Source organism: Notolepis coatsorum (genome assembly GCF_963971535.1).
Source record: "Notolepis coatsorum genome assembly, chromosome: 6".
NCBI lineage: Eukaryota > Metazoa > Chordata > Actinopteri > Aulopiformes > Paralepididae > Notolepis > Notolepis coatsorum.
Genome location: NC_140170.1, coordinates 68,106,646 through 68,130,321, shown reverse-complemented (window position 1 = coordinate 68,130,321; position 23,676 = coordinate 68,106,646). Strand labels below are relative to the sequence as shown.

At 46.3% G+C, this 23,676-nt stretch overlaps 1 protein-coding gene across 1 annotated transcript in view; it reads left to right on the top strand.

The window, feature by feature from the left end:
- LOC311229533 (inositol 1,4,5-trisphosphate-gated calcium channel ITPR1-like) overlaps positions 1 to 23,676 on the top strand; it is a 323,615-nt gene that overhangs the window by 13,585 nt on the left and 286,354 nt on the right. The window contains 1 exon segment of the mRNA XM_084315609.1: positions 4,915 to 4,985. Coding sequence (XP_084171735.1) covers positions 4,915 to 4,985 — 71 coding nt within the window.

The following is a 23,676-nucleotide window of genomic DNA, read 5'->3' as shown; positions in this document are numbered from 1 at the left end:
CAGTCTGTCACACCAGCCCTCCTGGTCTTAATCTCCAGTCTGTCACACCAGCCCTCCTAGTCTTAATCTCCAGTCTGTCACACCAGCCCTCCTAGTCTTAATCTCCAGTCTGTCACACCAGCCCTCCTAGTCTTAATCTCCAGTCTGTCACACCAGCCCTCCTAGTCTTAATCTCCAGTCTGTCACACCAGCCCTCCTAGTCTTAATCTGCAGCCTGTCACACCAGCCCTCCTAGTCTTAATCTCCAGTCTGTCACACCAGCCCTCCTAGTCTTAATCTCCAGTCTGTCACACCAGCCCTCCTAGTCTTAATCTCCAGTCTGTCACACCAGCCCTCCTAGTCTTAATCTCCAGTCTGTCACACCAGCCCTCCTGGTCTTAATCTGCAGTCTGTCACACCAGCCCTCCTAGTCTTAATCTGCAGCCGGTCACACCAGCCCTCCTAGTCTTAATCTGCAGTCTGTCACACCAGCCCTCCTGGTCTTAATCTGCAGCCTGTCACACCAGCCCTCCTGGTCTTAATCTGCAGCCTGTCACACCAGCCCTCCTAGTCTTAATCTCCAGTCTGTCACACCAGCCCTCCTAGTCTTAATCTGCAGCCTGTCACACCAGCCCTCCTGGTCTTAATCTGCAGCCTGTCACACCAGCCCTCCTAGTCTTAATCTGCAGCCTGTCACACCAGCCCTCCTAGTCTTAATCTGCAGCCTGTCACACCAGCCCTCCTAGTCTTAATCTGCAGCCGGTCACACCAGCCCTCCTGGTAAAGTTCTCCTGGTCTTAATCTCCAGCCAGGCAGCATTCTAAAATGCTGTATGGTAACCGGAGACGGCAAATTGAAGGCTAGAAATGTGAAAAATACGAATATGAACTTTCAGCTAGAAAACCTGTTATTTTGTCCTAAAATCAAGACGGGATCAGAGATGGTCTATATAATGGGCACTCCGGGAGTTTTTTGAATGGAGAAATTCGTAACGCTAAAGATGGCTGCAACAACAAAACCACTTGCAAAATACAATGTTATAAGTACAATTATAATCTACCACATTTGGAGGTGAAATGTTGAGTTTTAAAGATGTTTAAAATTGAATGACGATCTCTGAAGTGATTGGTTGCCACGCTAACTAGGGATGGCACTCATTAGTCTCGTTAGTCGCCATTATCGAGAGTGAGCAGACTTCTCTTGAGAGGGCACTTGTTCTATGTTCCCTAGCAATAGATGACACCCCCCCCCCCCCCACACACACACACACCCTCCACACAGACATTGTCTCGCTGTGATTGAGTCTACAGCAGTGGTTCCCAAACTGTGGTGCGCGCACCCCTTGTGGTGCGCGAGCGCCCTCTAGGTGGTGCGTGACATGAAAAGGCTAATGGTAAAAAAAAAAAAAAAAAAAATTCTTTTACAATAAAATTTCATACAAATCTTAGTCAAACCTTTAGTATTATGGATATTAAACATGCTGGCAGAGTATTGTCGTGAACATTTTTATTAAATAAAGAAATTCCCTATCCATAGTCGCCGTGGGAAGAGATAAAATAAAAAATTAAATCTGTGCAAGGAGACCAGCAACAATTTTTTCTAACAGAAACCCATTGGGGGGTGCACGGCCAAAAATGTTTGGGAACCACTGGTCTACAGGGTACTCATTCACAACACTGACCCAGTGAGGTCAGACGGTACCTGTAGTGTACACTGTTTTAGGCTGGTGCCCTGCGGGTCCAAGTGAACAGGTGACGGGTCAGCAACAGATTAATAATAATAATAATAATAATAATAATAATAATTAACTTTATTTGTATAGCACCTTTCATACACGAATTGCAGCTCAAAGTGCTTCACAGCAGTAACAAATACATAGGCATCAAATGAGCACAAAATTGGCAGATCAAGAGCAATGCATGAAGTGCAGACATAAAATGAGGCATAAATCGAGCATAAAATAGACGGCAGAAAAATAGGCAAAGTCAAGATAAGGAATAGAACATTAAATCACATAGTTTTTCATTTTCAAAACATGAAAATGTGTCTCAGCACAGCAGTATTTGAGATGTTTAGAGCTGTCAGAGCCATTGGTCTTTCTTGCTCTTAATACTTCAGTTCTAAAATACATTATAGAACAAGTACACATGGCAGGAAATTAGTGTTGGCAACTAATGTGCACTCCACACACACATAGTATTTCACTTTTTCACTCCGCCACCATATTGGTGGACTGTGATGTAGTGACGGGTGGTCTTGATGCAGAAGTACCCCGTTCACTTCAGTGTTGAAGCTTCACAGCGGCTCAGGAGGTAGAGCGGTCGTCTGGTCATCAGAATGCTCCAGGTTCGATTCCCGCTCCTCCCAGCAGTTAACCCCCTAACTTCTCCGGATAGGCAGGTCGGCACCTTGCACGGTCGCTTCCGCCGTCGGTTTGTGAATGTGAGGCATAAGTTGTAAAGCACTTTGAATAAAAGCTGTTATTTACCATTTACCACTATATGAAAATGCCACTTCAACAACCAAAAATAAGCAAAGCACACCGTTTTGGAATTACGAGCCCATGACTCGTGATTGTTTTCCATCCCCGTTGTTTTGGTGCTGTTGTAATGTATGAAAGTGAGTCGTCTGGGGGCGGCTGGGTGGCGCAGCGGACATTGCGCTCATCACCAACGCACGAGACACCGGGTTCAAATCCATCTGTCGGCGTTGCCTCCGGCTTGGGCCGGCCGTCATACTGGCTCAATTGGCAGAGTCAGCGGGTGGAAGTCGATGGGTGGTAATCTGGACGTTGTGGACAGCGACTCCTACAGGTCGGTTGGGGGACGCCTGCACAGCAGAGACAGGAAATGGCGGGGGTAGTGTGAGCCTCCCACACGTTACTCCTCGCCAATGAGAGTCCGCGCTGGCAGGTGAAAAGATGTGACGGGCTGCCTCCTCGTGTACCGGAGGGGACACGTGATGCAAGGCTTCTATCCTCCCTACGACGACCTGTGGGGGGCATATGCGAGCAACATTCAAGACAGGGGAGGGGAGAATTGAAAACAGTGAAATTGGGATGGGAGAAAAATAGAAAAATAAGGAGAAAAAGTGGGAAAAAAAAGCGAGTCGTCTGTTCATCGAAATGTGTTCATAGGTCTTAAAAAAAATTAAACGCGGGTTGCGTGAGTCATGTGACTTATTTGATTAGATTGACGATGTTACAAGTAGAGTCACTATCCTCATTAGACACGTGAGTCAATGCGGTCCTCCTGCTTTTCCCGACCCACCCTTTGTTTTTTTTATTAAAGGAACACGCCGACATTATGGGGAAATGCGCTTACCGTTTTCTCCAGGGTTGTTGGCCAAAAACACCCCTCCCGGAGTTTTAAGCTAGCCTAGTGGTCCGTACCCGCTTTAATTAATTTATGCTAAGCTAGGCTAGCTTGCAGCCGGATAGCTTTCTACTGAACACACAGAGAGGAAATCGGTATCTATCTTGTCTGACTCTGGAGAAGACTGTAAGCGCATTTCCCCATAATGTCGGCGTGTGCCTTTTTAAAGGCGGCGGTGAAGTCGACCAGGTGAATACACCTCTCCATCTCCTCCAGCGATCCCACTGTATCCTCCAGCTCTTGTTCGCCGAGGTGTACTGCAGCGTGGTCAGAGGACAGGTCTGTTTAGACAACTGGAGACGTTTCCTCTGGGAAAAAGGACCGGGATGGATGTGGGGGTTTGCTGGCCCATGTCCACGCGAGTGTTATTCTAAGCCAGTAGACGCTAAATCTGTCACCAGGATTTCTTGCCCACACAGGCCATCTAATCCTGACTTATTTGATTGTTGTGTTGAATTAGGTAGCAACCACCACGCCGTCGCTATGTCATCGGGGCTAAAGATAGAACACACTGTTCCGAAACCCCGGGATCTCTCCTATGATAAACAGTATTTTTTTATTGGGGCCTAGATGTGATGGAAGATTTGTCTGTTATACTGTGCATAAACGCCTCAACCGCCGTTCCCGTGTCAACGAACCAAAAGCCGTACAGCCTTACAGGGCTGACAGACAGACGGGGTAGGAAACGAGCGCCTGGCCGGTTCACAGATTCACCAGACATGACACATTCATCTAGTGGTGGGCGATATGGCCCAAATGACATACTGTATATTTAGTTTTCTTGTGATACCATCTAATAAGAATGTCAGTAGTAGTACAAGAGCTTCATGGGAGCGCCCTGTTTCTTGCCATGGGTGTCAACAGTGCAATTATTATACAATTTCTAATGTTCATATCATGCAGCTTTTACAACAACATAGCGATGTGATCGATGTTAAGCCGGTAGTCAAAGCTACTGGTTCAACAGTGTGAAAACATATACTGTACCTACCCTAGGGAAAATGTCTTACCACTAGTGTATGATTTCTAACTGCCTCAACCCTTAAATCCCTGGGACTCTGTATATCACTCTGCCCTCAGATTCATCACTAATGATGGATCACTGTGTCCTTTATGAGAAGGTTGGTTGGTCCTCTCTGATGGAGAGGTGCAACAAACACTGGTATTTGCTCCTTATACTACATCATTATTGGAATGATAATAATAAAAGGGAATATATCCATGTCGCTATGATGCTATGAACTCCAACAGTCTGTAAAGCTTGAGATTTTCCCCGCTGTTGCAGAGTTTAAAACGTTGATCTCCAACCTTTGTCAATCAAGTTGTATGTGTTTTTAATTGATTTGTTATCCTTACTTTTGTCTCACCTTGTTGTCTTATTGTTGATTTGATATGCCTTTTTCACTTATATACACTCGACGTGACGGTAAATGAGGGAAACCTCAGTTGCCTTTCGAGGTTAACTAAAGGTTTGAAATTAAATATCGCCAACCCTTACAGTTTTTCAATAAATCAAGTTGCTATACGCTGTGTGTCAAATATCGTTGTGTGTTGTCCACAGCCTGGTGGACGACCGCTGTGTGGTCCAGCCTGATGCAGGAGACCTGAACAACCCGCCTAAGAAGTTCAGAGGTAAGAGACACGCACGGCCACACACACACCATCTTAGCTGTCCATCGTGTTCAATGATGACGCTTGCTCCAGGGATGGGGGGGGGGGGTTCAGCGATGCTGCCGCTGGTGCCACTTCTCGTTGGCGTTGAGTCCGATCCTTGAGCCTCACACCCGTCCGCAGATGGCGAAAGGCGAGCCAGATACCTGGGGGATGCCAGCCGCCCGCTGGTGTCGTTGTGTGCGCCTCTCAGATCTTCGGTCTTGGTTGGTTTGGTGTATTTGGGAAACTGCAGTGGCACAAGTGACTTGCCAGGCTGATCTGTCGAGTGCCAGAGTTTCAAGCTGCGTGTTCTTTAGGAGATCCCTGGTATAGTGTCTCTTTTGGCCTCCAGCAGCCCGCTTTGCTCCTCTCAGTTGGCCATAGAGGACTTGGCGGGGCAGGCGGTGGTCAGGCATACGTATGGTGTGCCCTATCCAGCGAAGAGGTTTTTTGGCCACAGCTGCAGCCATACACACACACGCACGTGCACATGCACAGCCACACACGCACGGCCACACACATACACGCACACACACACACTAGGGCTGGGAGGTACTGTATACCAAATATCAAGGTATACCATCATGGATCCATGCATTTAGCCTATACATATCATAAAAAAATGTATAAATACATTTTAATAATAATATATAGACCGTACTGTATATTTAAGCGTATTTATACTTTTTATAAACGCATTTTTTAAGAAAATGTACTATTTTGAATGAAATAGCACCATGACAATTGTATACAAAAAAAGATTTATACTGGAAAACTATACCGGCAGACGCCGTTATGCCGCCAAATGATGTGATCTATGATATTATATGATATTTTGGCAATATGGCCCAGCCCAAACACACACACACACAGGTCTGTCACGCTGCCGCGGCCTGACATCACGCTGCTCTGTGTTTACACTGGCGTGCTGTGAGCGATGCCCCTGACTGTGTTGTGCCGAGTTTCTCTGGTGATAGCCACAATATCCCTGCTCTCTGCAAAGCAGGGACGTCTTTTGCGTGCAAGTCTAACGAGGTTGGAACCTTGCGACGGCAGCCCCTTGATGTAAACTCACTCGTGAGTTCAATACCCGCCCCCCGCTCCGCCACCTGGATTGGATCCTCGCCAGGTGCCGGAGTGGACGAGACCGTGGTGTTTAACATACGTGGGTCACATAATGCTGGTGTGGAGGAAATTAGCCGGTTATTAAAGATTTATTAACTCAAACAGAATATCGAAATACAAGTTAGTCAAGATTTATGGCGGATGGCTCCACGTGGGGTACAAGGCCAGGATACCCCAGGGAGCTCCTAGAATCATGTTAACGTAGACCTTTATTCCTGACCAAAGGGGGTGTGGTCAGGTGACCAGGTAGGAAAGAGATAGGAGGATAATGGGGTCGGGCAGGGGCTGGAGAAGGGTGAAGGAGGGAGGAGGGTGACGGGATGTCAAGGTGAGCCAGGAAGTGGGGAAGAGGGGTAGACACAAATGGGTATTCGACATACAAAGGAAAGGTGGGGAGGTGTTAAGACAGGATGTCTACCACACTGGTAAGCGGATGGTTCGCGGTTTCGAGGCTGCAGCTGCAGAGTGCGAAATGCCTCCCAGTGCCTAGTGACCACCGTTACGAGTGGTGCCGTGACCCGGATAATATGGTTGAGGCCTGCTCAGCCGGCGTGGAGGGGTGAGTGTAACGAGTTTGATACCTTTGTGACGGTAGCCGCTGGGTGTAAACTCACTCCTACATTAAATGCTCCCACTTCGCCACCTGATTTGGACCTGAACCCCTGGGTGCGGACAGAGGGTGAAGTGCCTGCTAGTACCTAGTGATCACCGTCACACATGGTGACGGACTCTGGGGTGTTTTGAGCCGTCACCAGATTGGAATTAATAAAATACACACGGCACAAAGTAGAAGCAAGTTTAACAGCAGCTTTATTGCTGTTTAGGGAAAAGGGAGAGGTTAGTGGGAGCATACAGTTTCTTCCCCTTTGGATGTATATATTTTTTATGCTCTCTTTTTATTACACAGTTCTGTATGTCTTGTATGTCTTGTATGTCATAAATGTCTTGATGAATTGAAAATGGGGGACCCTGATGTAGACAAGACGAAAGTCTTTTTCTGGTCTGCATCCTCTTAGCAGTTGTTTTGTATTGAGCCGTACTGTATTGTACCCATTCTGCAATCTGTTAATAAAGTTTTCAATCAATCAATCAATCAGTGAGCATCAACCAGTCCGTAATCCCTGAGAAGCGGCTTGGTCCGTTAGCGGGGTTCGGTACACGTTGATCGGTTCTCATACGGGCGGGGGCTGATTCGGGAGAAGAGACGTCGGGCAAGCAGGGGTCGATACACATGTGGGTTCTCAGACAATCGGGGGTTATGGCACACAGCGGGGTCCTCCTTCCAAAAGTACATAAACACAGCATGGGGTCACACAGACAACAATATTCCTCCTCTTCTCTCTCTCTCTTCTCTTACTCACTTCTCTCGTTCCATACAGGTTTCGCCTCAGCTACTCCAGCTATCTCCAGTCGGGAGATAATTCAATGTTATCGTTTCATCGTTATCATAATGTGACCGAGCCCAGCGGTTCGTGGCACACGTCTCCCATGGTAATTTATCTGATTTGTACAGATTATGTAAGTACATAATGTAAGCTTTCTTTATGATGTGTCATATATTGACATTTTAAATATTTGAAGAAGATATGCTTATTTGAATCTAGTTAAACCTCAAGTCTCAGAGCAGAGAAAAACAGAAAATACAAAAGTTTGGCTGCAGTTTTAACACCTTGTTGGCAGTCAGGTACTACTGTAGGTCTCACAAATGGCCTTGTTTTTACTATTTAGAGATACTATAACTATTTTTTTTTTAAACAATATATTTATTGGGTTTTAGTTTGCAAATTACAACATGTATATCAGCAGAGCAGTATTCAACAAACATTTTCACCCCGTTCTCCCTCCCCTAACCCCACCCCACACAAAATAATAATTAACTTCAAAAACAGGTTCACATAGGAAGGATACAGATTTAAATAAAAAATAAACATAAATAAATAATAATACAACCAAAATGTTTTACACATTAAGTAAAGGGTGTTTCTTGTCGTTTTTACACAATAATAAGAGTTGTCCCACAGTACTCCCCCTAATCCCGTTCTTGTTGAAGCAAGTTCCCAACATTCGTATTATGCTTTAAGAAGTACACAAATGGTCCCCAGGCATTATCAAAAATGTTTTGTTTACGTCTAACAATATACACCATCTTTTCCATTGACATATTTGAAGCCATTTCTTTAATCCACATACCAATTCTTGGTCCATCAACATTTTTCCAATTAAGAGCTATTACACGTTTTGCTTGTAATATGCACATATCTATAAATCTAAACTCTTTGCGTTGTAGATGTGGGGTGGTAGGATATAAACCAAGAATAAAAAGCTTGGGATTCAATGGCAACTTCTTTGATAAGATTTGATCGATCAGATCAATAACATCTTGCCAGAAGGTTTTCACTTTCACACATTCCCATATGCAGTGGAACAGTGTCCCCCTTTCCTCACTACACTTAATACAAGTATCTGGAATATTATCATTAAACTTATGCAATTTAACAGGAGTTATATATGTACGCATCAGCCATTTATATTGTATACGTTTTAGGTTGCTACTGACTGTCTGACTCTGTGCCTCTTTACATGCCACGCTCCATTCTTCTAAAGATATTTCCTCCTCTATGTCTTCGTTCCATTGATTCAGTTTTGATTCAGATGATTCATCTGAACCAGATACAAATAAGTCGTATAGCATTGAAATTATACCTTTACCATAACAGTGTCTAGTGACTGCTACCTCTAAGATGGAAATGTTCGGTATATCCAATGAATGGTTCTGAGATGATATAAAACTCCTTAGCTGAAGATATTTAAAAAAGTGATGTTTCGGAATATCATATTTTGTAGATATTTCCGCAAAGGACATGAATACTTCATCCTCCTCCCTGTATACGTCTTGCACTTTCCTTAACCCCTTTTCAGCCCATACTTTAAATCCACTATCGTTTTGCCCTGATTTAAAATTGGCATTGCCCCAAATAGGACTGAACCTGGATCGGGACGTATTTATATTCAAATATTTGAGTGTGTCAAACCACACATCTATCATGTTTAAAATAATGGGGTTGATACTATAACTATTAGCTGTTACAGTAGATGTGTTCTTAAACATTTAAACTGTGATAATAAGGAAAAGTCTCTTACCGCTGGACCCGGTCAGATATCGGGATGAACTTATGATGTTGCGATATCGTCGTGAACAATTCTGTCATCTAAATGAATGATAACAACCATTATTAACTCAAAATCTCTCAAAATTTGATCTTCAGTACTTGAGGGGATGTTATTTGAAAATAGCAAGAACTTTGGTTTGATGTCGCACTTTAATGTAGCTCAATGCGATGAACAGCAATTGGATTATCTAGTGATTCAATATCGGAAAGAAATTCCAGATGATTATAGTGAGATCATTTTCTTCCATATCACCCAGCCTTAGTGCCCAGGCTTACCTCTGTGTGTGTGTCTGTATGCGCGCATTTCCGCTCACTTGTGCATGCATTTGTGTATCAATGTGTATGATGTTGATTAGTTCTATCAGATACTGTGGAGAGAGAGAGAGTACATTAAATGAAGTAGGGATGCACGATATTGATTTTGACACCGATACCGATAACTTTATGCTCCTCAAGCCGATACCGATACCGATAACCGATATTTATTGTATTATAATATTTTTTTTAACTGTATATATATATATATATTTTTTTTTTATCATTTTCTTTTTTTTTTTTTAGTATTTATAAGCTCCGACGTCATCGGTACTGCTATCGGTACTCGAGAAATTATGGAGGTTTTTTTTGAGGAATTTAAACGTCGCAAACTAATCTTGTTGGCCGTTGTCTATATCTCTCCTGCCTCTGTGCGTCTCTGCCTGCGCGGGGAGCGGGCTGCCTGCTCTCTCCTCTCTTCCCCTCCCACACACACACACACACTCACTCACACACACACACACACACACACACCGAGTACAGACAGCTCTGCTCTCATAATGGCGGACAGAACGAAATGTTCAAAAGTCTGGGTCTATTTTACTAAAGTCGATGCTGACAACGCTCGTTGCCACAAGTGCAACAAGACATTTGCCAGTAATGTATAAGCGCTGGTACTTGTCAATGTGGCTGGCGGGGAGATAACGTTAGCTCCGAGTAGAGTAATGGCTGACAATCCGGAGGTAAATAAACGAACGAGAGCTTCTGATTGGTGGTAAGAAGAAGAGGTGGGTGCAAGCCGTGGGACGTAATTGGCAGATCGACTGTCTGTCTCCGAATGTAACGTGACTACGTCACAGCCAAGAAAGGGAGCGCTGGATTTGTGAAAAACTCCCTGTTCCTAAACCACACGCTATCAGTTTTACCACAGTACTGGCAAAACGGGAGGAGGCTATAATAAAAACAAGCGCCCTTCATCCAAATCCACCCACACCGGATTTCTTTTAACCAAAAAACGTATTATATGTTATCGGAGCTATCAATAACGTTATCGAGTTTATCGGGATGACGTCATAATTGCTGATATCGGCCCGATAATTATCGTGCATCCCTAAAATGAAGTGGAGCCTGGATAAGTGGAGAAACCCGGTCTATTATTGGCTCCCACACAGGAAGTAGAACTCGTGACCTAAGTTCAGCCTTCAGCCTTCATGTCAGAGATGGATCTCTCTGGGGAGGAATATGTTTAGAACAGGGCCGGTGGGAGTACGAATCTACTGATGGTGTTTATGTAATTGTGCATCATACTTGATTCTGGTACAGAACGTGATCCTCGTCATTTGCGATTAACGGTAGAGCGGCTGGGACAATCGTGTGACTTTTTGAATTTCATAATTCCAATAACTTGGAACAAAAAAAAAGATACAACTTCCTCCCTCATTGACCTTTCCTAGAAATGTATTATTTAGACATCTGCAATGTTAGACTTTCGAGGAATAATTTTTTAAATAAACATGCATGCAGGGATAAGAAATGCTGTTTGGCCCTTGACCGCTGTGGTTTCTGTCAATTGACCACCTCTCCCTCATTCCCTGAGAGCTCAGAGGAGGACTGGTACATTGTTCGTGTCAAATCAACTGAGCCAGTGTTTCTTGATTGCCCACTCTGTGGTTCAACAAAAGCCTAAACAGCTGTTTGCTCCGCACCTCCCTCCTCTCTCCTCTCTCACTGTCTCTCCTCTCCTCCCGTTTCTCGGTGATTCTGGATGTTCGGGTAGATGGACATGGTGGTGGTTGGATGGGGGGGGGGGGGGGGGGGGGGGGGCATGTGGTCTGGTATGGCACTGGGACCTTTGGGACACTTTGGGGTGCTGGGGGGGTTGTGGTGGGTTTTTCATGCCCTAGGCCTAGGGTGTCGGTGGGTTGGGGGAGTTCGGCTATGGGAGCTGGCCGGGGTCTGTCGGGGTGCATGGTGTTCGACTCTGGGGGAGGTCTGGGGGGGGGGGGGGTCTGGTTGGCGCCTATGGCTTCGGCTGGACCTTTCCCGGAGTTGGGTACTGGTCTCTTGCGTGTGCTTTGGTGGATTTTGGTTGGTCTTCGTCATTGAGCTCCCTCGGTTTGCTGGCTGGTTTTGGGGTTCCTTGCGTGGGGGGCTTGCTGTGGCTTCTGCTGTGTTCGGGGTGTCCCGGGGGTCCTGGTGTCATCTTGGACCATCCCGATCCTATGCGTCTTCTCATTTGGCCGCTGTTGTGTCTGTCTGCTTGAGTGTTTGGAGTCGTGGCTCCTTTGGCGTGGCTGCGGGTCCTGGCGCGCGTGGCCGGTCATTCCTCTGTGGAGTTTGGGGGTGGGGATGTGGGATTCGCTGGTTTTCCTCGTGGTGGCGGGGGCACCGGGACCGAGGGAGATGGAGTGGCATTCCCATCGCCATGCATGGCGGTGTGAGTGGCGTGCGGGCTGTTTATGTTTTCCTTTGGTCATGACGTGCTTTATCGGGGGGGGGGGGGGGGGGGGGGGGTGTGTCTTGGATGGGGATGTGGTGGGGATTGATGTGTGGGGTGTTTGGGGGACTGACTGTTCCTGACATGCCTTCGAGTGACATTGTACTATCGTACTTATTTTATGCCTATTCTTAAATCTGCATGTTTACATTGCACCACTTTTATTGTCTTTTATACCTATTCTTATGTCTGCAATTTATGCATTGTTTTTTATTCTGTCAATTGTGTGCTGATTTTATGCCTATGTTAATTTTATACTAATTGTGTGGGGCACTCTGGACTGCGGTCCATGTGTGAAAAGTACTATATAGTTATTAATATTTATTGTTGTTATATTGTAGAAATGTGTGCATTGAAAATGAGGGTGACCTCAATTGTCTTTTCGAGAATAAATAAAGGTTTAAAATGAATGGATTTTCCAAGTCCAACACTCAAGTGTTGAGGTTGTAAACCTGAGGACCGCAGCACTGAGGCGGGGAGGACAGCAGGGAGCGTTATGGGAGCCCCTCTGAGCGCCGGGGTGTCGCGGGACGGGAGCACAGGGGGATCACCCGGCCCGCTACCCCACTTCTTTCTATTCTCAAACGAGAGAAACCAAATGTAGACACCGTCTACACGCTGTAATCACGGCCAGACAGTGGCTGTGCTGCTTCCCCCTCGCTCCAAAAATAGCACTACAACTTCTGGACGTGAGTGACTTGGCTTCAGAGTGAAGAGTCCTCCTCGAATGTATGCACGATATATATAACAAGCAATTCATCCTGCGCTCGGACTACTAGCGTTAGCCGCTGTCTTGAGACTGAGCAGCGACCGCGAGGTATTTATAACTCCCGAGGGCTTTGATCTCATCCATACGAACACAATGGACCTTCTCCGATGTGCCTTTGGTGTTACGTAGAGTTTATCTTACCTCCCTGGAGACTTATCATTGTCACCACCACCCAAACTGATACCTCTGTCCGAGGCTGAGAGCAGTCTCTGTACAGCATGTGTGTGTGCGTGTGTGTGTGTGTGTGTGACACTGATGTGGGCCGTGTTGTTTTGTACATTGTGTCGCATTGTATTATGCAACAGAACCCAGGAGGGACCGGGACCAGAAACAATGCAAGTGGCCTGATTTTAGAGCAGAATGAGATCCATGTTGTGAAGTTTGGCAGCGTGGCTATAGAGTTAGGTGTTCTGTTAAGAGGGAGCTAGCTAGATGGATGGATGAGAGTGAATAGATAGAGTTACACACTGTAGCCAACCCGGCGGTCAACCAGGGGGGGTCAACCCGGGGGTCGGGACCTCCCATGGAGTCGCTAGAGGTTGTGAAAAAAAATATGCAAATACATTATTATCGTGTTTATAATCTTTGCTGTTTTCTTGTGAAATGAGGACTATTTTAAATACAGTATATCTCTACTCCAATTGTTAATCAAGTTAAATACACTATAAAAAAAATACTTATTTGCAGTCAAAGTTCACCATTCTGTCCATGCTTGACAAATAGGCGCCTCTCTACTTTTCAGGGGCCATGAGCTAAAAGGGTTAAGAGTCACTGTTCTAGAGCTCCATGCAGTGGAACATTTCTACTTGTTGTAGCAGGGTGGATTATCCCTGCTTTATGGGAGTGGTTGTACACGGCCACCTGGTAGCGGGAACGCAGCAGAGCTGAGTCAGCTGGAGTGGATGGGGCCTAGGATTCACTGACCTAGGGATGGTACTCTGGTCCTTCCTGCCCTCCAGGGCGATCAGCAGTAGCTCCCCACACACCCACACTTCCCCCAATACTTCCTGAGCCCTCCCACACCTGATGGCAGTAAGATGGATGCTATATGCGCTCCCCAAAGCAGTACTCTTCCTTAACGATGAGTGGAGACCTTTCACCATAAACTATAGGCAGGGGGTGGGGAAAGGGTTAAACAATAATGAGCATTACCCGGAGAGAAAAGGGTTAGGCAAAATGCACATTAAAGACTCACACACAGTGTTCCCATTTATGTCTCCTTTTATATAAAGTCTGATTCAATTTACAAGTGTATTACTCAATTGGAAAAGCTATTCCCACACTGGGCACCTAGTGCTCTCGCTCTACAATACACATGGATGAAAGTTATTCCGTTATTCCCACATGGATGAAAGTTATTCCCACACTGGGCACCTAGTGCTCTCACTCTATATTACAGACACAGTAAGAACCTCTTCCCTTTAAGGGTTATCTACTGCTCCGCTTCCCGGTAGGTGAGCACAAGGTAAATAGTAAAGTGCGGAACAAACAGACTGCCAGATGGTTGTTTAGATGCAATACACGTAACGTCTCATGTTTACTTCCCACTTCCTTAATACAAACTAATACGTCATCACGTCAACCCGTGTGACTACATAACGTCAATGCCCTCTAACCACACCCTGTGCATACATTGAACATGGAGGTGACAGAATATGAATGTGAATTCTATTGTCCATTATTGTCCCCCACATGCGCCCCCCCAGAATTCACAAGAACTGGCAGCATGAGCCGTTGAGGACCCCGTAAAATCCTGCCGAAGCGGCTTCGGGTGTCCAGAGTCTGTGTAGCGACGGGACCAGTTACCACCGGAGGGTGGTCTGAGGACTTAACGGCCAGGGGGAAACCCTGTGTCATGGTGGAACCCGTAGACCCCGGAGGGCGGTCGGAGGTTTTGATGGCCGGAGGGCGGCCACGCCGCGGCGGCTGAGCTACAGGAACTGGACGGTCCAGGTCCACATGAGCCGGTTTCAGACGGTCCACTGAAATGTGATCCGGTTTCCCTCTTTCGACTACAAATGACTTGTCCCCTGTCTCCAGAACCCGAAAAGGCCCCTCATAGGGTGGCCGTAGTGGCGACCCATGGGCATCATGGCGGACAAAGACGTACTTTGCTGTATGGAGATCAGGTGGAATATAAGCCTGGGGCACAATGTGCTGTGACGTAGGCACCGGCCTAAATACCTTGGCATTGTCCAGGAAAACAGACCGTTGCTGGCCAGCAGACCAAGGCGTTGTGGTGTTGGGCATGAAATCCCCGGGGACTCGCAATGGCTGCCCATAAACCAGTTCGGCTGAGGAGGACTGAAGATCTTCCTTAGGGGCTGATCGGAGGCCCAGCATGACCCACGGAAGTCTGTCAACCCACCCATTGTCCCGAAGACTGGCCCTGAATGCGGCCTTCATTGACCTATGAAACCTCTCACACAGTCCATTGGCTTGAGGGTGATAAGCCGTTGTACGGTGCAGCTTTACCCCGAGACCCTGGGCCACAGCATTCCAGAGCTCCGATGTAAACTGAGGCCCCCGGTCGGAGGTTATATCCGATGGAGCTCCAAAACGGGCAACCCAGGTGCCGATGAATGCTCGTGCAATGTCGGCAGATGTAGTTGAAGATAGTGGCACGGCCTCTGGCCAACGGGTTGTCCTGTCAATCATGGTAAGGAGGTGGGTGCAACCGTGTGATGATGGCAGTGGCCCAACCAAGTCTATGTGCACATGATCAAACCGCCTTTCAGGCACATTGAAAGGGGTTAGTGGGGCCTTGGTGTGGCGGTGTACCTTGGCCCGTTGACACTCTAGACAAGCATTAGCCCAATCCCGAACATCCTTTTTAAGACCGTGCCAGACGAACTTGGCTGCCACCAACAGCTGAGATGGTTTCCTGCCCGGGTGAGAAAGGCAGTGAAGGGCGTCGAAAACACGCCTCCTCCAAGCGGCAGGGACAACAGGGCGAGGCTGCCCAAGTGAGATGTCACACAGGAGCGTAGAACCAGTGTCATTAAAAGAGATGTCCACCAACTGAAGACCTGTATCGGTGGTCCTACATGCCTGGACGTCCTTGTCGGAAAGCTGATCGGCTGCCATCTGTGCATAATCAATCCCGAGGTGGACCGTACTGATGATAGCACGAGAGAGGCAGTCGGCGACAGGGTTGTCCTTCCCGGCCACATGTTGGATGTCTGTTGTAAACTCCGAGATGGAGGACAACTGGCGTTGCTGGCGAGCGGACCATGGCTCTGAGACCTTGGCCATAGCAAAGGTCAAACGGTTTGTGATCGACAAATGCTGTGAATGGTCGGCCCTCCAACAGGAAACAGAAATGCTGTACCGCCAGATAGAGGCTGAGGAGCTCCCGGTCAAAGGTGCTGTAATTGCTGGCTCTGAGCTGCCGACTAAAAAAAGCAAGGGGTTGCCAGTGACCATCGACTAGCTGCTCATACACTGCCCCAACAGCATAATCCGATGCGTCGGTTGTGAGAGCGATCTGCGCCTCAGGTAATGGGTGCGCCAACATGGCCGCCGTAGCCAGGGCTTGTTTGGTGTTTTTAAAAGCTCCCTCCATCTCCTCTGTCCAAGTGAGAGTGAGCTTAGCAGGTTTGCCCTTGAGTGCCTCGTAGAGGGGCTGCATGAGCTGGGCTGCGCCAGGCACAAAGCGATGATAAAAATTCACCATACCCAAAAATTCCTGTAGTGCCCGGACGGTGGAGGGCTGCGGAAACTCGCTCACAGCCTGCACTTTCGATGGCAGAGGCACTGCCCCATCCTTTGTGATGCGGTGCCCGAGGAAATCAATTATTCGCAGTCCAAACTGGCACTTGGCTGGGTTAAGAATCAAGCCATGCTGACTCAGGCGCTCAAAAAGTGTGCGGAGGTGAACCATGTGTTCAGCCCTGGAGGAGCTGGCGATGAGGATGTCATCTAAATAAATGAACAGGAAAGGCAGGTCCCTTAACACACTGTCCATGAGGCGCTGAAATGCTTGGGCAGCGTTCTTGAGCCCAAAAGGCATGCGGAGGAACTCAAAGAGCCCAAAAGGGGTGATTACCGCTGTCTTGGAAATGTCCTGTGACTGCACCGGCACCTGGTGATAACCACGAACCAGGTCCACTTTAGAAAATATAACCTTCTCCGCAAGGCGAGATGAAAAGTCCTGAATGTGTGGTATAGGATAGCGGTCAGGGGTCGTAGCATAATTCAGGCGGCGATAATCACCACACGGGCGCCAACCTCCGGCGGCCTTTGGCACCATATGGAGTGGCGAGGCCCAGGGGCTATTGGACCGGCGCACTATGCCGAGGCACTCCATCGCCTCAAACTCCACCTTAGCAATAGCCAGTTTACCTGGATCCAGGCGCCGTGCACGGGCATGTACTGGCGGGCCTGCAGTCGGTATATAATGTTCCACACCGTGCTTAGCTGTAGCTGCTGAAAAAGTTGGCATGGTAAGAACTGGGAACTCAGCCAACATACTCAAGAACTCAGAGGCAGTAAGGGTACTGGACAGCCTTGAGGAGCTAGAACCACTGAGTTCACATGGGAATGAGCTAAAAGTCTCTGCGCTGACCAAGCGCCGGTTTTTAATGTCCACCAGCAGCCCATGGGCACACAAAAAATCTGCACCTAACAATGGGTTAGACACCTCAGCGGTAACAAACGTCCATGAGAAATGCTGTCCCTCCAAACACAATGTCACATGCCGTTCACCATAGGTCCGTATAGGACTGCCGTTGGCCGCCTCTAGTGGAGAACCCCGTACTCCGGCTTGTATATCCAAAACAGATGCGGGTAAAACGCTCACAGTGGCCCCAGTGTCGCACAAAAAACGCCGCCCAGAAAGTGTGTCTCTAATAAATAATAAACTGCCTTCATGGCCAACACTCATGGCAGCTAGCGGGTGCTGGCCCTCTCGTTTCCCGACACCTTGGCATGGTGGTAGTTACATGGGGGTAGGCATTTTCTAGCCTTAGAGCCAAACTGTGCATGGTAGAAACACATACCCGTGGGCTTTTGTCTCTGGGCCGGGGCGGGGGCTCTGGACAGGGCAGCAGCAACAGCAGGGGGCGGAGAGTCATCCACCTGGTACACAATATTGTTAGCCACCTGACACTGTTGTGTAGCAGAGAAAAACCAGCCTCTTTAGCCAATGCCCGATAGTCTATAATGGGAGAGTTAGCCAAAGCCGACCGCACTTGCCATGGTAGCTGCTGCAGGAATAGCTCCCTAAAGATAAAACAAGGCTTGTGGTTGCCTGGTAGTAAAGCCAACATTCGATCCATTAGCTCCGATGGTTTGGCATCGCCCAAGCCCGGCAAAGATAGTAGCTGACGTGCACGCTCAGACTCCGTTTGACCAAAAGTTTCTAGCAGCACGTCTTTCAGTGTGTCGTACTTACTATTCTCTGGAGGATTCCCGAGCAGATGTGCTACTCTGGATGCGGTAGCCCCGCCGAGCGCCGATACCACGTAATAATACTTTGTATCATCCGCTGTTATCCTCCGTATAGCGAACTGCGCCTCCGTTTGCGCGAACCAAACAGCAGCCTGCTGCTCCCAGAACTCCGGTAGCTTCATTTGCACAGCCATGTTTGCTTGTTCAAAAAAGAAAAAATTTAATCCAGTCTTTGGAAGCGTCCAAAAACGATCGTCAGAGTCACCAATGTAGGAGTGCGGAACAAACAGACTGCCAGACGGTTGTTTAGATGCAATACACGTAATGTCTCATGTTTACTTCCCACTTCCTTAATACAAACTAATACGTCATCATGTCAACCCGTGTGACTACATAACGTCAATGCCCTCTAACCACACCCTGTGCATACATTGAACATGGAGGTGACAGAATATGAATGTGAATTCTATTGTCCATTATTGTCCCCCACACCTCTCTACTTTTCAGGGGCCATGAGCTAAAAGGGTTAAGAGTCACTGTTCTAGAGCTCCATGCAGTGGAACATTTCTACTTGTTGTAGCAGGGTGGATTATCCCTGCTTTATGGGAGTGGTTGTACACGGCCACCTGGTAGCGGGAACGCAGCAGAGCTGAGTCAGCTGGAGTGGATGGGGCCTAGGATTCACTGACCTAGGGATGGTACTCTGGTCCTTCCTGCCCTCCAGGGCGATCAGCAGTAGCTCCCCACACACCCACACTTCCCCCAATACTTCCTGAGCCCTCCCACACCTGATGGCAGTAAGATGGATGCTATATGCGCTCCCCAAAGCAGTACTCTTCCTTAACGATGAGTGGAGACCTTTCACCATAAACTATAGGCAGGGGTGGGGAAAGGGTTGAACAATAATGAGCATTACCCGGAGAGAAAAGGGTTAGGCAAAATGCACATTAAAGACTCACACACAGTGTTCCCATTTATGTCTCCTTTTATATAAAGTCTGATTCAATTTACAAGTGTATTACTCAATTGGAAAAGCTATTCCCACACTGGGCACCTAGTGCTCTCGCTCTACAATACACATGGATGAAAGTTATTCCGTTATTCCCACATGGATGAAAGTTATTCCCACACTGGGCACCTAGTGCTCTCACTCTATATTACAGACACAGTAAGAACCTCTTCCCTTTAAGGGTTATCTACTGCTCGGCTTCCCGGTAGGTGAGCACAAGGTAAATAGTAAAGGAGTTCAATGGGAATTTGATAAAGAACCACATGTTATTATTACACTCAAAAGAAATTAACTGTAACTGAGGGGTACAATTCCCTGACTGTATTAATAAGTATGGTATCATTAAACCACTACTGTCTTATGTACATTACTACTGGCCATACAGTACACAGGTATATGATATGAAAACCTCCACAATGACACGGTTCCACAACAATATTGGGTTATAATAATATTTATTAGCAGCAATGATAGTATATAATAATACTTTACGTAGGGTTGCGCTTATAAGGCGAAAGAATGTGCGTGAGCAAATCAATAACGTAAGTCCATTGGCATATTACGCAGGAGATAATGAATACCACCTGTATCTTAGGAATTATATCTATGGTACACTAGTAAGGCAGCGGGAGATACTGGTAGGGTCCCTCCGGTTGTAGGCCAGCAAGGGGAGAGGATTTGTCGGTAGCAAAGTCTGGATCAACGGGGACTCAATAAGCTCCTGCTACGGGAGACGGTACATTACTCCCTTGATCAGCAGACGAATAACAGCTGTTCTCCGTAGCATGCAGCTCCGCATGGAAGAAAGCTAGCCAGCCTCAGGCTTCTGAGAGGCGGGCTCGACGTTGCTCCTCACAGGGTAAATCCCACACAATTGTGGGTGTAGACGATTCTCCACTCCATCAATTACAGGACCAAAGCAAATATAATCCAGCCGAAAAGGGCTATGTAGTCGTCGGGTAGGTTATCCAGTGTACATGATCCACACGGTCCTCGTCTAGGGCTCCTCGGATGAAGGCGCCAGGTTAAGCTGCCCAGCCTGGATAAGCACACTAGCTGGTGCGAGGAAGCGTTGGTGATGCTGGTCACTGTAGAACGGTAGCCGCACGATACACTATACATAAATAGACTATTACTGAATTAATAGAATAGGTCGAACTCGACGGTACAGCGTTAAACTCTGATACTTCAGCTATCAATTCGCACGCGGTCTCAATGCTCTATTTGGGGCCAAACGGGCCCTACTTCACCGCACGTTGTATCGTGGGTGAGGCTTCACTTGGGTAACTCGAACTACTTCTGTATTCACCTGCGCCATATTTATACGTTAGGCGAACAAACTAGTACCAGCCTTATTCCTGTCTCGTATCCTTGCGCAGAGCCGTTCATGCCCAGGCATGTCTTTGACGGTGACTTTGAACTAGACCCTGGGGGTATGGCAGTGGCGCCTAAGGGACCGCTGTCCAATAGGAGAACGAAATATTATGGTCTGTACTAGGTTAAAGGGATATTCCGTGTATATGTACAAAGAATACACAAGGGATATCAGACGATATACAAATCCTATGCAATATATATCAATCAATAAATATATATATTCGGTTTAATCTGATCCTTCGTAACATTAGCAAATAAAGTCCTAGCTAAAGCCGGCTTGAAATGGTTGGGGCGCCCCTATACACTGCTGCCAGCGCTCGTTCAAAGCACCGTTTATCTTCGCCCTTACAGAGCCTGCGCCACACAGTGAATTGTCTACCGATAACGTTTCAGCACTCAGAGCGCCGATGTACTTATCCAAGATGGCGGGCCTACTCTCAGCACCACTAGTCCGGGTGTTAAGATGGCCGTTGGGAGATCCCGCGATAACAGCCAGCGGGGCGGGGTAGACGCTGGGGCAGGTGAGCTGCTGGGGCAACGGCTTGGAGGGGCTGGAGAAGTGTGCAGTGTAGTGGCGTCCTCTGCTGGGCTGAAGAGGTGGGCCGACACGCAGACTAAACTGTGGTGCTCGCCTAAACAAAGCTAAGCTGTGGGTCGTGTTGAACCCTCCTGCTATGACGCCTATACACAGCTAACGCAAGGTGGACAATATCTACCACCTGGTCTTCGGCGATGCTCGCCTGTTGGTTCATTCACAGTGTCTCTGGCACATTAACCAAACGCTAAGCTACCGCAGATACTTCTAGGATAACCCGTTGTGTAACTGAGTTTATCTGGCGCATTAATCAAACGCTAAGCTACCGCATATACTTCTAGGATAACCCGTTTTGTAACTGAGTTTATTCCTCGCGTGTTGAATCCCTGGAGCTCTCATTCCGTGTCCTTCTCCCTCCGTGGAGAACGCTGAAGAGAAAGCCCCTCCCTGCTGCATCGTGCGTTGAACCCATTTTTCTTCACCTGATGTCCTCCCTGCCCAGCGACCACCAGCGCCCCTGACGGCACCTGTATCCTGTCTCACTATGAAGCGTCAATGTTTAGGATAAGGATAATCGGAGAGCAGCAAGTTAATAGTCAATGTCGGGGTAGGGATGATCAAAGAGAACCGCACGTTAAGTGTCCATGTCCGGGTAGGGATGATCAAGAGCGGTCAACCGGTTACAACGTCCTTGTGAACACAGGGAATGCAAAAGATTAGCGTTAGACACCCTGAATAATAGTCAGACATATTCAGGTGGCTACATTGTGTTACAGTAAATCAAATAGACGAAATACAAGACACGTCTCTAGACAAAACCTGTATGGCCCAGTGCTCACAGCTACTGGATCTGCCCCGAAAGCCAACTTTTAAAATAGACAATAGACAGAGTAAAATAGTGCAATAGTGCAGTGCAATAAAATAGTAGAATAGAATAGACAGAGTAAAATGATGCAGCAGTGCAATAAAATAATTCTGGATAATTAATAACCTAAATTAATCAAATGAATAACCTAATTCATTACTGTGGGAAAATAGAACCCCCCCCCCCCCCCCCCCTTGTTGAATTCCTGTGACACAGTGTCCTGCTAGATGTAGTTATGTAGTAGACAAGGGCTCTCCACTGTCATGTCTTTTTCCTTCAAGCCACACATTGGTTGATAGAGAGCAATCTTAAGATTAGATTTTGTGTAGCTTTGCATGGGTTGCTATGCATGCTGGGATTTGTGAACTGTGGCTGTTGGGTGCCATGCACAGGGAGAAACCAGCTGGCATGTTGAGGAGGTGCATGCATAGATGGATCTGTTGCACTGCTGAGAAAACTCCATAGAACTGCATACCAGTACATTGCAGGGATGTTCATCTTGTCCATACATTTCTACAGGCCAAATTTTAATAGATTCAAATGTATTGTCATCATACGGCACAAGTACAGTATAACGAAAATAAGTTTGCCATCCATGTAACAGTAAAGTGCAGTAGTAATATACAATGTACAGGAGATTAAACTGGGTATACTACATATAATTAGAGTGCTAATCGGTTAAAGTATTAATATGTGTACAGTACTACTATGGTAGTAAGTCATACTGACCAGCAGTGTAACTAGTAATAGTAGGTAAGGGATATGTACAGATATAGAATCTACAGATATGTAAAAAGGAATATATGCAGGTATATATTATGCAGGTATATATTATATATATATGCAGTAAAATATAATATAAAAACGTATATATATACGATATATACAGTACATGCTATCATACAGAGTTATTATATATATATATATATATATATATATATATATATATATATATATATATATATATATATATATATATATATATTAGGGCTGTCAGTTTATCGCGTTAATTAGATTAATTAATTACACAGCAAATTATCGCGTTATGAAAATTAACTCAAAATTAATTACAATTTTTTTTTTTTTTTTTTTTTTTTTTATAATTTTTTTTTTGTATCTCATTCATTCCATCAGAATGTAGAATACACATTTACAGATTTTTTTTTAATATGGTCCATTTGCATGTTCTTGGTATCTGATTCTAGGGACATCTATGAATCTCAGGGAATGTATTCCCAGTGTCAGAAATACTGTGGGCTAGATCCACAAAGAATGGATTGCACAATGCAAGTTGCACCCTTACTTACAATTCATTATGAATTGAAAATGGGGGACCCTGATGTAAACAAGACGAAAGTCTTTCTCTGATCTGCATCCCCTTAACAATTGTGTGTATTGAGCCGTACTGTATTGTACCCATTCTGCAATCTGTTAATAACATTTTCATTCAATCACTCAATCTGTGCTGTGATTGATTGAATGAAAATTTTATTTTGAGTAAATTGTAATGAACCAAATGAGAATATCAATATTTTTTTTGTTATCTTTGACTGTGAATAACACCATGCTCAAATTGACCAGACCTGAAAAATCTAAGCAAATTAATAGATGGAAGATGATTAAACAGAAGGTTTTGTAGATACAGTACTGAATTCTGCCATCCGGACACATGCAATT